Here is a 12,893-nt window from a genome sequence, read left to right on the forward strand (position 1 = left end):
ATGGTTTTGATTTGTGTTTCCCTGATGATGAGTAATGTTGAGCATCTTCTCATGTGTCTATGGCCATCTGAATGTCTTCGTTGGAAAAATGTGTATTCATGTCTTCTGCCCATTTCTTAACTGGATTATTTGTTTTTTGGGTGTTGAGTCTCGTACGTTCTTTATAGATTTTGGATACTAACCCTTTATCAGATGTATCATTTGCAGATATCTTATCCCATTCCATCAGTTGTCTTTTAGTTTTGTTGATTGTTTCCTTCACTGTGCAGAAGCTTTTCATCTTGATGAAGTCCCAATAGTTCATTTTTGCTTTTGTTTCCCTTGCCCCTGGCAACATGTCTAATAAGAAGTTGCTGTGGCTGAGGTCGAAGAGGTTGCTGCCTGTATTCTTCTCTAGGATTTTGATGGATTCCTGTCTCACATTTAGGTTTTCCATCCATTTTGTGTCTATTATTGTGTGTGGTGTAAGGAAATGGTCCAGTTTCGTTCTTCTGCATGTGGCTGTCCAATTTTCCTAACACCATTTGTTGAAGAGACTCGTTTTTCCATTGGATATTCTTTCCTGCTTTCTTGAAGATTAGTTGGCCATTCCCACACTGTGGGAATTGTTAATTGTTTTAAAACTATCAGTGTATGTTTTCGTAGTGGCAGATATTAAAAAAAACCAGAATGCCTTGGAATTCTTTTTGATAACACTTCAGATGCTTCATAGAGATCAATTCTAACTCTGTATAAAAGATCTGTCTATATAAAAGGTGGTAAGAATTGATATTAAAAAGTCATTCTTATATTTCTGGAAGGCTGCAGCTGACCTCACAGAGGATACCTTGAAACAACTGGATGCTTGTTTCATAAACCTCTGTTGTGGTCAGTGACAGGAGAGTGCTGCATATGTGGCCAGTATCCACGGTGGAGTTCATACAGGAATCAAAGAGATTAATCTCATATTTTATTTCTGTCTTCTGGAAATCATTCTCTGAAGCTTGTGGTGTTTTCTTTTTGGGAAACATTTCTTCATTTGTGATGTTTTGTGAACTTTGGAAAAATTTTATTCATTCTTTTAAATCTCATCTCATTGTTGGAAAAAGCTACAGAAAGTCTTTCCTAGACAAGATGGAATGCTCATTAGGAGGCAAGGATACAGTAAATTTTGAAAAGTTAATCTCCACTTTGAAGGACTCTGTGATCCAAAGACATGTGGATGCATGAAAATCAGCTCAGATTTTGTCCTCTGCTACTACAGTTTTCCTCTTTTGAATTATCTTTCTTTTTTCCTGGTATAGAATTTTGGTTGAGGTTAATCAGATACAAACATTATTCGCAAATAGCCAGAATCTGCCTTGAACAATGTACAGTGAAATACCAAGCTTTCAAACTTTTCTTTGAAGATAAGCACACAGAAATTTTGGCGAAGGCTATTTACTGTGCAACAACAAAATGTAAGGAAATGAACATTTACATAGAAAAAAAGAATCAAATTCAAAGAATCATAGAAAAAAAGAATCAAATCAAAGAAGAGTGTCAGGGGGAACAACAAAAGATGAGCTCTTACAGTGCCCAGAGAAATCAAAACAGCTGTGTTGAATACCCTGGTCATTTTCACCAATACTTGTTCTAAAGCAGTGGATCAAGTAATGTCTGTGTTCACGATCATGTAGGCATTTTCTCTGATTTTGCTACTTTCAGAAGGCATACTTGAGAAGTGAGAATTTTTCACCCCAGAGGCATTTGTAAACACTTGCAGTGGTTCTCAAAGAAACAAAGGCATGGGTACTACTGCATTTTTTGGAATTTAATGAGAAGTGGGATTTTCTATGAATCTCTGTCAGACTTAACTTTCTGTCTAATACTTTCCCAAAATATTTCCATATTTTGGGCTTCATTTGAAAAATATTAAATTTAATAAATTAAAATTAATAAGAAGTGTTCCTCTGTCAACTATGTAAGGATAGATTAACAAATCTGGCTACGTTCTTTATAAAGCATATATACACAAAGAAGATCAGTTTTGACAAAGTTCTTGACATTGTTAGAAGTTAAGGCTCAAAATAACAAATACTATTCATTTCCATAATGGACCGATATATGGAAATGTCATTTACTTTTTTCAAAAAACTAATATAATTGAGTACATGAATCTGTTACTTTTCCTTTTTTCTTTTCTTTTCTTTCTTAAGATTTTATTTATTTGACAGAGAGCACAAGCAGGGAGAGTGGCAGGCAGAGGGGGAGAAAGAAGCAGGCTCCTTGCTGAGCAGGGAGCCGGATGCAGGGCCTTGATCCCAACATCCTGGGATCATGACTTGAGCCGATGGCAGGTGCTTAACTGACTGAGCCAACTGGGGGTCCACTTGTCCTTCTTTCTACTCTTATTTTATTCTACTCTTATTCTACTCATATGAACAGTACGACTGTTCATATGAAGTTAAATAAAGGAAAGTGTCTGCATTCCTTTTCTGGATATTATCATTATTCATTTCATTTCATTATTATTACTCTAAATAATTTTGTCATAGAGGAGAGGGGGTTTGTTAAACAGTGATTCTGTCTATTCTGTCAGATAAGGGAATGCACTTCTGGCCACAAAGATACCAGGCAACTGTGCTGGTGTAAACTTGAAGCTGTCACCTTCTGGTTGCGCTTGCTGCATGTTGCTAGGGCTTGTGTGGTCTTGCCCAGGCCTGCGTGAGGACAGCTCTTTGTGGAAACCCAGCATGCATTTTCTCAGTGCTTCTGCCTGTTAAAGCACTTTTAGAGCAGACAGAAATGTGTTTGCTTGTCTCTAAAAATATGTAATGTAAATGAAATGACTTGTATTTTTGGAAATCCATGAAAGTTATTTGAAAAATAGTTCAGGTAACATTTCTCAATATTTGGAAATAAGATTTTTTTTAAGAAGAAAATTACTAGTATCTAGTGATACTATGACAGCTTTTTTTTTTTTTTAAGATTTATTTATTTATTTGAGAGAAAGCAAGAGAGCATGAGCAGGGTGGAGGGAGAGGGGGAGAAGCAGACTCCCCACTGTGCAGGGAGCCCCAACCAACCCAGGGCTCGATCTCACCACCCTGAGATCATGACCTGAGCGGAAACCAAGAGTCAGACGCTCAACCCACTGAGCCACCCTGGCGCCCCAACTATGGCAGCCTTTTTAGTATTTGATTACAAACAGCTGAGAAGAGATATGCAGTTTATGACTCTATGATTCATTACATCATCATCTGGTCTGCCAGAGAAAGAAATTTGAGAAGCACAGTGTTATCAGTCACACACCTCTTAAGCCCTTTAGTTAAGATATTCCTAACTCTTAGTCTAAAAAATGTGTTCAGTTGTTCTGTACTTTGAGTTAGTCCTTCTATTTAAAAAAATGTAGTCATAAAGCTAATTTTAAAACATACCTAGTGAGTTGCCGATGGAATCTTCAACTATAGATAGACAAGTTTGCAAATTAAAAAGTCTTAAATGCAAACTGCTTGGCTTACACATTTAGGTTCTTAGGTATTTTTTTTCTACTTTTATTTATTTATTTATTTTTAATATTTATTTATTTGGCAGAGAGATCACAAGTAGGCAGAGAGGCAGGCTGAGAGAGAGGAAAGGAAGCAGGCTCCTGGTGAGCAGAAAGCCCCATATGGGGCTTCATCCCAGGACCCTGGGATCATGACCTGAGCCAAAGGCAGAAGCTTTAACCCACTGAGCCACACAGGTACCCCATTTCTACTTTTAGACAATATTTTGTTGGGCTCTTTAGCCCACTGAGCCACCCAGGTGCCCTATTTTGTTGGGCTCTTTAAAATAGTTTTGATCTTGTAATTCCCTCTGGATGTAAATATATGTTACTCAGGGAACTTTTCAAAAAACCTCTTTCAAAGCCTATTATTTCCTTGGAAGTAAAATACCTGTTTTAGAAGAAGGCTTTTATATTATCTATCAGGACTCCCAGAGGACATGAGGAGTTACTGTCATAGATCCAGCCTTTAACCTGTCGGGGAATGTCCAAAGGGAAAGGTGCCTGGTAATCCCTGCTTCACCTCTGAGGACTGTCTACTTTGACCTGGGCCATAAAATTGTTACTGCGGGAGTGGAAGATGGGGATGCTGCTTTTCATGAGAAAATTTAAACAGAAAAGAGAAAATTGGGGCAGATGAGTTTTATCATTAATACTATTTGTAGCATTAATTGGTATAAAGAAATAAGTGAGTTCTATTTTCTAGATTAGTGATTCTCAAATTTTTTTGGACTCACAATGACTTTACTTTCATAAAAATTATTGAGAACCCCAACGTACCTTTGTTTATGTGGGCACATTTTAAAACCAAAGATTAAATATTTACTCATTTCAAATCACAGTACCAAATCCATGACATGTTAATGTGTGAGTTATTTTATGAAGAATAAATATATTTACAAAACAGAAAATGTAGTGAGAATAATGACATTATTTTACATGTTTACAAGTCTCTTTAATGTGTTGCTTAATGGAGGATGGCTGAATTTTCATCTGCTTCTGCATTCAATTTGCAACATGTTGTTTTCATTGAAACATGCAAAGAGAAAATGATCTTAGATATGTAGATGGAAAAGGGAGGAGTACTTTAGCAGCCTTTTTTTTTTTTTAAGAGTTTATTTATTTATTTGACAGATGGAGATCACAGAGAGGCAGGCAGAGAGAGGAGGAAGCAGGCTCCCTGCTGAGCAGAGAGCCCAATGCGGGGGCTCAATCCCAGGACCCTGAGATCATGACCTGAGCCAAAGGCAGAGGCTTTAACCCACTGAGCCACCCAGGCACCCCTTAGTAGCCTTTTCAAATGATCGAGGCTATTCTTTGGTACTTCAGGAGAACTTAAGCAGTGGTGGTTTCTTAAAGGTTAGTTGCAAAGTGGAATCTGAAGCCATTTTAAGAAACTGTTTGTTCTCTGTTACATTAAAATCTATTCGTGTATCTTACACCTTTAATGGATTTTTAAAATTATTATTTTTTTTATTGAGACATAGTTGACAGCTTTACATTAATTTCAGGTGTACAGCATACTAATGTGACAACTCTGTAACTTATGCTCTGCTTACAAGTTCAGCTTCCACCTGTCACCCTGCAATGTTACTACAACACTAAGGACTGTATTCTCTGTGCTATACCTTTTATTACCATGACTTACTCATTCTTAATGTATCTTTTTTTTTTTGATTTTTTTTCCATTTTATTTATTTTTTCAGCGTAACAGTATTCATTCTTTTTGCACAACACCCAGTGCTCCATGCAAAATGTGCCCTCCCCATTACCCACCACCTGTTCCCCCAACCTCCCACCCCTGACCCTTCAAAACCCTCAGGTTGCCCCAACCTCCCACCCCTGACCCTTCAAAACCCTCAGGTTGTTTTTCAGAGTCCATAGTCTCTTATGGTTCACCTCCCCTCCCCAATGTCCATAGCCCGCTCCCCCTCTCCCAATCCCACCTCCCCCCAGCAACCCCCAGTTTGTTTTGTGAGATTAAGAGTCATTTATGGTTTGTCTCCCTCCCAATCCCATCTTGTTTCATTGATTCTTAATGTATCTTTTACGTGATGTCATAACATAGTGCATTGGTTATTGGAAAAATATTGGTGTCTTAAGATATCCAAATGTTTCCAAATACTGAAACATTCCACTATATAATATCACATTCACATTTGTTAATATCACAGTGACGTTACTGAAAAGTCTTTAAGTATTGGGAAGCGCTCGAGCTCATGGGAGTGGATACAAGTTTTCCTAAATCCTAATTTTTACCTGTAAGTTTGAGTTTTATCCTTGTCCACAATACTTTCACTTATCTTCCTTGAAGTGACAAGGCTCACTTCATTCATTTTCAGGAAATGTCTGCCAGATAGCCAAGTCTGAATAACCATAGTTTGTCTGGCAGTTCTTTCCAGTGAAGATGAAGTTTCACGAACCAGATGACTAATTCAGTTTACAACTCAAGCAATGGCCCAGATGCTTTTCCTCAAGAAATCCATTTTGTGGGACTTCATCCATATTTCCATTCTATCATTTCATCACACAGACTGTTATAACGATGTCTGCTCAAGGTTAGGGTTTAATAGAATTAGTAATTTTTACTGCTTTACCAAGGACATTCTTTTTTTTTTTTTTTTTAATTTATATAACAGAGAGAAGTCACAACTAGGCAGAGAGGCAGGCAGAGAGAGAGGAGGAAACAGGCTCCCCACAGAGCAGAGAGCCCGATGCGGGGCTCAATCCCAGGACCCTGAGATCATGACCTGAGCCGAAGGCAGAGGCTTTAACCCACTGAGCCACCCAGGCGCCCCACCAAGGACATTCTTAAGTGAAACTGACTTTTTTTTTTCCCCTGCGATGCTTGAAGGTGAAGGATACAGTGATAGTTAGCACAGTTGGGATCTACTGCCTTGGTTTTTGTGGAGGCGCCAGGAATGTTACCCACTGCTGCCTTTGTAACATCAGGGCAAATGTTGTTAACACACTTGTTGCTAACCTTGCGATTCAAAGAAACTATTCAGTACTTTGAATATTTCAGCATCTCTTGTATTCTGTTCCCAAAGATTTACATAAAAGAAATCTTTGATGATTCATTCTACTGAGTAACAGACAAATAAAAGCAAACAGTAAGTCCATCATTCTGGAGATTCATCCATTTCTCAGGCAAACGGTGGTACTTCAGATGAGAGATTAGCTCGGTATCCTGTTGCAGCTAAATCTTTAATTGGATGACTTACTGTATCATTGCCAAGTGACAATGCTGTGATTTCATTTTTTGACTTTTTATCCAGTAGGCATTCAGCAATGTCAACTGTAAAACTCTCTCAGCTAATATGTGTGCTTCTCATAATGAATTGTTGAACACTACATCAAAAACTAATGATATACTGTATGTTGACTAACTGAACATAAAATATATGTGTGTGTGTGTGTGTGTGTGTGTGTGTGCGTGCATGTGCACGCACGCTTTTCCAGCTATGTAACATGATAACGAGTCCTGTAACATCCTCCAGTGACTTTTTCATTTCTGGTTTGAAAGCCTTATAATATAATATAAAATAATATATTAGAGCATAATAAACAATGTTTGCCTTTTAAAGAGCTTATCTTGTCTAAAATCTTCCATTCTTTTTTCTTTATATGAAAAATGATGGGTCTCAAAATGATACTGCATTTTAACTGGCACCATAAGTATTGTTTTTAAAATGTTACATTGCATAAGGCACAGTAAGATAAATTATTAACAGTTATAAAGTTGAGGGAAATATGGATTTCATCACAATTTCATTTCTTATTTGCAATTTTACCCAGTTTCTTTGGAGTAGGTTCTTCCCTTCCATGAATCAGCAAACTCTAATAATGTTGGACACCTGGGTGCCTCACTTGGTTAAGCATTCAACTCTTGATGCCAGTGAAGGTCTTGATCTCAAGGTTCTGAGTTCAAGCCCTGCATTGGGCTCCACGTTGGTTGTGGAGCCTACTTTAAAAAAAAAAAGAGAAAGAAAACTCTGATATGTCAATTTCATTTTTTTCCGGCATTTTTAAAATGGAGACAATATAGCTGTAGGTTGAGAATGTTAGTCTTCTAGTTGCAACTCAAACTTAAGAAAAAGCATATTTGAAATACTTCTTTAGAATAAAAAATACTGAACTGTAAAAGGAATTTCAATTAAAATTAACATTCGTTTTCATTTGGAAACTTAAAAATACCACTGTGAAACAAGTTGACAAATGGTACCTAATTCTTTTGTGCGTCTGTGTAGGTTGCAAGGGAAACTTTGAGGTTCAAAAGGAGAATTTATTGAAGGACAGTGTGGTTACAGAGATGATAGCAGGAATAACCAGACACCACTACTAAGAACACAGTAGAAGCTGAGAACAAACTGAGTTAATCTCTGAAAACTCACCTCTTTAAACACTAAACCTCTACCACAGAAGTGGAACACACCAGAATATGCAAGCATGCATTCTATTAGCCAAAAAAGTGATGTCATCACACATCATGTAGTTTCTGGAAAGGCCATACATTCAGAAGAGTGAGAGAGTGAAAAAGGCAAATAATATTTTTTTTTACTTTACTACGGAAATAGTTTGGAACACAAGGATCTCATACAGGATTCCAAGGGATCCCAGGTAGTCCCCAGCCATACTTAAAGAACTGCTGTTCTAGATATTTGAATCTACCCCTCAAGGTGTTTTCAAAGTTACCTGTGAAAATCACGTTACATTTTTTACATTTGCAACCCTAAAGCAGGTATGGTAATTCCATGTCAACATCCGCCTCAACCAAGCCTTATTCTGTGTCTTCTCATAAAGTTAATTCATATCTTTTTGTTATGTCAGAGTTTAAGGGCAAGGGTAAGAAAATAGAAGAATGGTGGGCACTTTTATTTCATAGAATAAGTTGATTAATTCATTTATTTATTTTAATTAGAGAAGAAAAGCATAATCTTGGTTCAAGGCTAGACTTCAATTTTAGTATATGTGCTGCCGAAGCGAGCACCAAGGCTAGACTTCATTGGTGTACAACCACGTTCCTCATTCCTTGATCCAGTTTATGGCTGAAAGGAATGAAGATTTGGATAAAAACCTCAGTCTTCTCTATCTGGAGCCTTGCTGCTCGTGCTTAACTGCTCCTGCTTAACCTGGCTAGAGTGTCCCAGGGACAGAGGTCTCAGCTTCTTCTCACATGGTGGTTATAACATTGGAGTGTGTGCTCCTATTCTCCAGTTGGAACACCACTTACATCTCTAGAGCTCTCTCAGACATCGAGTTTAATGTGATGATTAGTTGGGATTAAATTGCCTGTTAAACAGAATGATTTTACACTAATGTGCTATTAAGATTGGTAAATTGTTAAGTTGTGAAATACCCTGTGCTATATGTCTTTGATTCTAAGATGCACATTTTGGCACATGTTAACACTGAAATGAGAGTGTGTTTTTCTATTCAGGATGCATAGTTTAACTGGTGGGATTTCTCCCCTGCTTTTGTGAAATAGTGTAAGTTTTTCTAATTTTGAAATGTTATCTTCAAATATATTTCTTTTTTTATAAAAGAGATTATTTATTTATTTGAGTGGGGGGCAGAGGAGGATAGAGAATCCCAAGCAGTCTCCATGCTGAGTCTAACCTGGGGCTCGATCTCATAACCCTGAGATCATGACCTGAACTGAAATCAAGTCAAATGCTTAACCAACTGAGCCACCCAGGCACCCTTCAAATATATTTCTTTTGATGGAATTACAAATGCCTGTTTCATGAGGAAGACTAGAATATAGTTCCTCTTTAATAGTTTCTATATTTTATATCTATTAAAAGATAGAATCGGCGAACCATAAGAGACTATGGACTCTGAAAAACAACCTGAGGGTTTTGAAGGGTCAAGGGTGGGAGGTTGGGGGAACAGGTGGTGGGTGATGGGGAGGGCACGTTTTGCATGGAGCACTGGGTGTTGTGCAAAAAGAATGAATACTGTTACGCTGAAAAAATTAATAAAAAGGGAAAAAAAAAAAAAGATAGAATCTGGGGGCGCCTGGGTGGCTCAGTGATTTAAGCCTCTGCCTTCCGCTCAGGTCATGATCTCAGGGTCCTGGGATCGAGCCCCGCATCGGGCTCTCTGCTCAGTGGGGACCCTGTTTCTTCCTCTCTCTCTCTGCCTGCCTCTCTGCCTACTTGTGACCTCTCTCTCTGTTGAATAAAGAAAAAAAAAAAGAATCTGGCAATAATTATATATATATTTTTTTCTGAAATATGTACTTTTACATTAAATGCTTCATAGCAAATAGGAAATTAACATTAAATATGTTCATGTAAATTGTTCAAAAATTGCTTTCCTTTTTAAAAATAAAATCTCCTGCGGGCGCCTGGGTGGCTTAGTGGGTTAGGCCTCTGCCTTTGGCTCAGGTCGTGGTCTCAGGGTTCTGGGATTGAGCCCCACATCATGCTCTCTGCTCAGAGGGGAGCCCGCTTCCCCTCCCCCCAGCCCCTGCCTACCTCTCTTCCTACTTGGGAACTCTGTCAAATAAATAAAATCTTTAAAAAAAAAATCTCTTGTTTATGTTTTAAATTTGATATTAAGTGTTTAATTTTGTTCATAAAAGGTTTATTTTAGGACAGTGGAACTTATAGAAGAGCCCATTGAAGGATCTCAAGGTCTGAGTTTCTACTTCAAAATTAATGGATTGCCCATATTTCTGAAAGGCTCCAACTGGATCCCAGCAGATTCATTCCAGGATCGAGTAACCTCTGACTTGTAAGTTATGATTTTTTTATTTCTTGTTTTTTTCTTTTTATTAGAAGTCCCCAAAGCTAAAGAATTACTCATTTTTGTTTTCTTTGGTTCCAGTGGAAGGAACTGAGAGGTAAGACAGAATTCTAGGATGATGGAAACTTTAGAATGGAAAGGATTTTTAAATCATACATTCCATTTTCACAAGCTATAGATAGTCTTAACAGCTAAGTGACTTGAGACTGCTGAAACCATCCAATTTTTAGAAAACTATTATATATTTCCTCTGGAGGAACAAGAAAATGACTAATGCACATTTTGGATAGTTAGTCCCTGAAAAAAATGATTAAATTTGTTTTTTAAAAACTTTTTCCAAAAATACCTTAAATATTTCTGTGCATTCTTTTTTAAAAATGGAAACCCAGGGGCACCTGGGTGGCTCAGTGGGTTAAGCCTCTGCCTTCGGCTCAGGTCATGATCTCAGGGTTCTGGGATGGAGCCCCACATCAGGCTCAGCAGGGAGCCTGCTTCCCTGACCCCCACCTCTCTCTGCCTGCCTCTCTGCCTATTGTGATCTCTCTCTCTCTCTCTCTTTCTCTGTCAAATAAATAAAATCTTTAAAAAAAAAAAGGAAACCCATATTTCCTTCTTCATTCTAAGCTATTTGTATATTCCTTTACTTTTACCTTAGTAAAGGGAACTAAAAAAACTTTACAGTGTTAAATCTAGAAGAAAATTTAAAGTGTTTATCTGAAGCTATGAGAATAACACTTCACAAGAGAATAATATTTCCTGTTTGCGATTATAAACTGTCTTTGTGATAGTAAAAATAAACCTTGGGAAGAGAAATAAACACAGTTAACTTATTTACATATGTATAAATATGTATTGTACCATATTATTTGGTGTTTAGAATTTGCCAAATGTTGTAGTAATTTGCTTTTACTTTAAACATATTGTCTTGAATTTCACATGAAAATGAAATTATCCTCCCGACGTAGACACATAATTTGCTTCCTCTTTTCCTTTTCGTCTCCTGGCTCCTCCCATCTGGCTGGTTTGGGCAGTGACTGTTCAGTACAGTTGGGCCAATTAGTATACCTGTTGAAGCCCAGCAGTCTGGGTCCTTGGCCGGCCAGTGGTGGGGGGCTTCTTGGTTCCTTTCTGGACTCTGTTCTGGAGATGCAGAGTAGATGTTCTTAGAGTGGCTATACATTTTCCTGTGGGTAATGTGAATAGGAATTGGAAGAATCAGAACAGAAATTTAATTTACTAGAGAAAGAGGAATAGCTGGTACCCATGATGGTTCGCCATGATTTTTTAACTTTATTATGGTGTAAAAATGATACATATTCTGTAGAAATTATATTTTGAATTTTGATCTAGTCCTGGGCTAACAGTGGTACAGGATTCTCTTGTGATGCTGGGCAGTGGCAGAAGCCGCAGTCTCCCAGTCAGCCACGCCAGACTGAGGGTCAACAACCGATACGGTCACAACCATTCTGTACCCATATACCCATTCTGTGTTTCAGTACAGTATTCAGTCCGTTACATGAGATATCAGTACTGTATTATAAACTAGACTGTGTGGTAGATGATTTTGTCTAACTGCAGGCTAATGTAAGTGTTCTGAGCACATCTAAGGTAGGTGAAGCTAGGATGGGATGTTTGGTAGGTTAGGTGTGTTAAATGCATTTTTGACTTACAATATTTTCAATTTACAATGGGCTAATTGGAATATAATCCCACTGTAAATTGAGGAAATTCTGTACTGGACTGGAGGAATTGAAAAAAGGAAGTAAGAGTAAGCTAGGTACTACTATGCAAACTTTGGTTTTTGTCTTACAATTTGAAATGGTTGTATAAAATCAGCTCATACTTTCTAAGGTTTATAACATTTTTTTCTATAAGAATAACTAATAAAAAATTTAGTTTTAAAAGCAGTATGATAACAGTGTGAATTTAGAGGGCAGAGAAAAGATATAACCCACAATTTTTCCAGGTTTGTTTATGTGGTTGCAGTTAATGTTTATATAATTTTGTCTCACTTTCTTCATCTAGCATTATATCCAAACCATAATTTTAGAACATGTTTTTCTAAAAGAGTTTTGAGACATATTTATTAATCACCATGCGTGTTTTTTTGTATGAAGATTTTATTTATTTATTTTTATTTGACAGAGGGAGAACACAAGCAGGGTGAGTGGTAGGCAGAGGGAGAGGGAGAAGCAGGCTCCCTGCTGAGCAAAGAACCCAAGGCGGGCCTCCAACCCAGGACCCGGGGATCATGACCTGAGCCGAAGGCAGACGCTTAACCAACTGAGCCACCCAGGCAGCCCCCACCATGTGTTTTTAAAATCTTTTTTTAAACATGCCCAGATTTTCATATTAACACTTATTTTTACAATTTCTTCTGCAGGTTACGGCTCCTTCTGCAGTCTGCTGTGGATGCTAACATGAATACTCTCCGGGTTTGGGGAGGAGGAATTTACGAGCAGGATGAGTTCTATAGACTCTGTGATGAATTAGGAATAATGGTGGGTAGTCGACAGCATTTTATTGATTGATATGTTACTAGATCCTCACTTTGAGTACCTGTGTTCTGAGTGGGTGCTATGGCTCGTTCCTTCTTTTCTCAGAGCCAGCACTGATATTCTGGTTTTTTTTG

The 12,893-nt window shown here is 37.8% G+C and overlaps 1 protein-coding gene across 2 annotated transcripts in view; it reads left to right on the forward strand.

The window, feature by feature from the left end:
• MANBA (mannosidase beta) overlaps positions 1 to 12,893 on the forward strand; it is a 122,272-nt gene that overhangs the window by 62,177 nt on the left and 47,202 nt on the right. For both annotated transcript variants that reach the window (XM_045998531.1, XM_045998532.1), the window contains exons 8-9: positions 10,098 to 10,249; positions 12,645 to 12,762. In XM_045998531.1, the coding sequence (XP_045854487.1) occupies positions 10,098 to 10,249; positions 12,645 to 12,762 (270 nt within the window). The remainder of the gene's footprint in view (positions 1 to 10,097; positions 10,250 to 12,644; positions 12,763 to 12,893) is intronic.

This window comes from Meles meles, chromosome 2, assembly GCF_922984935.1.
Source record: "Meles meles chromosome 2, mMelMel3.1 paternal haplotype, whole genome shotgun sequence".
Lineage (NCBI taxonomy): Eukaryota > Metazoa > Chordata > Mammalia > Carnivora > Mustelidae > Meles > Meles meles.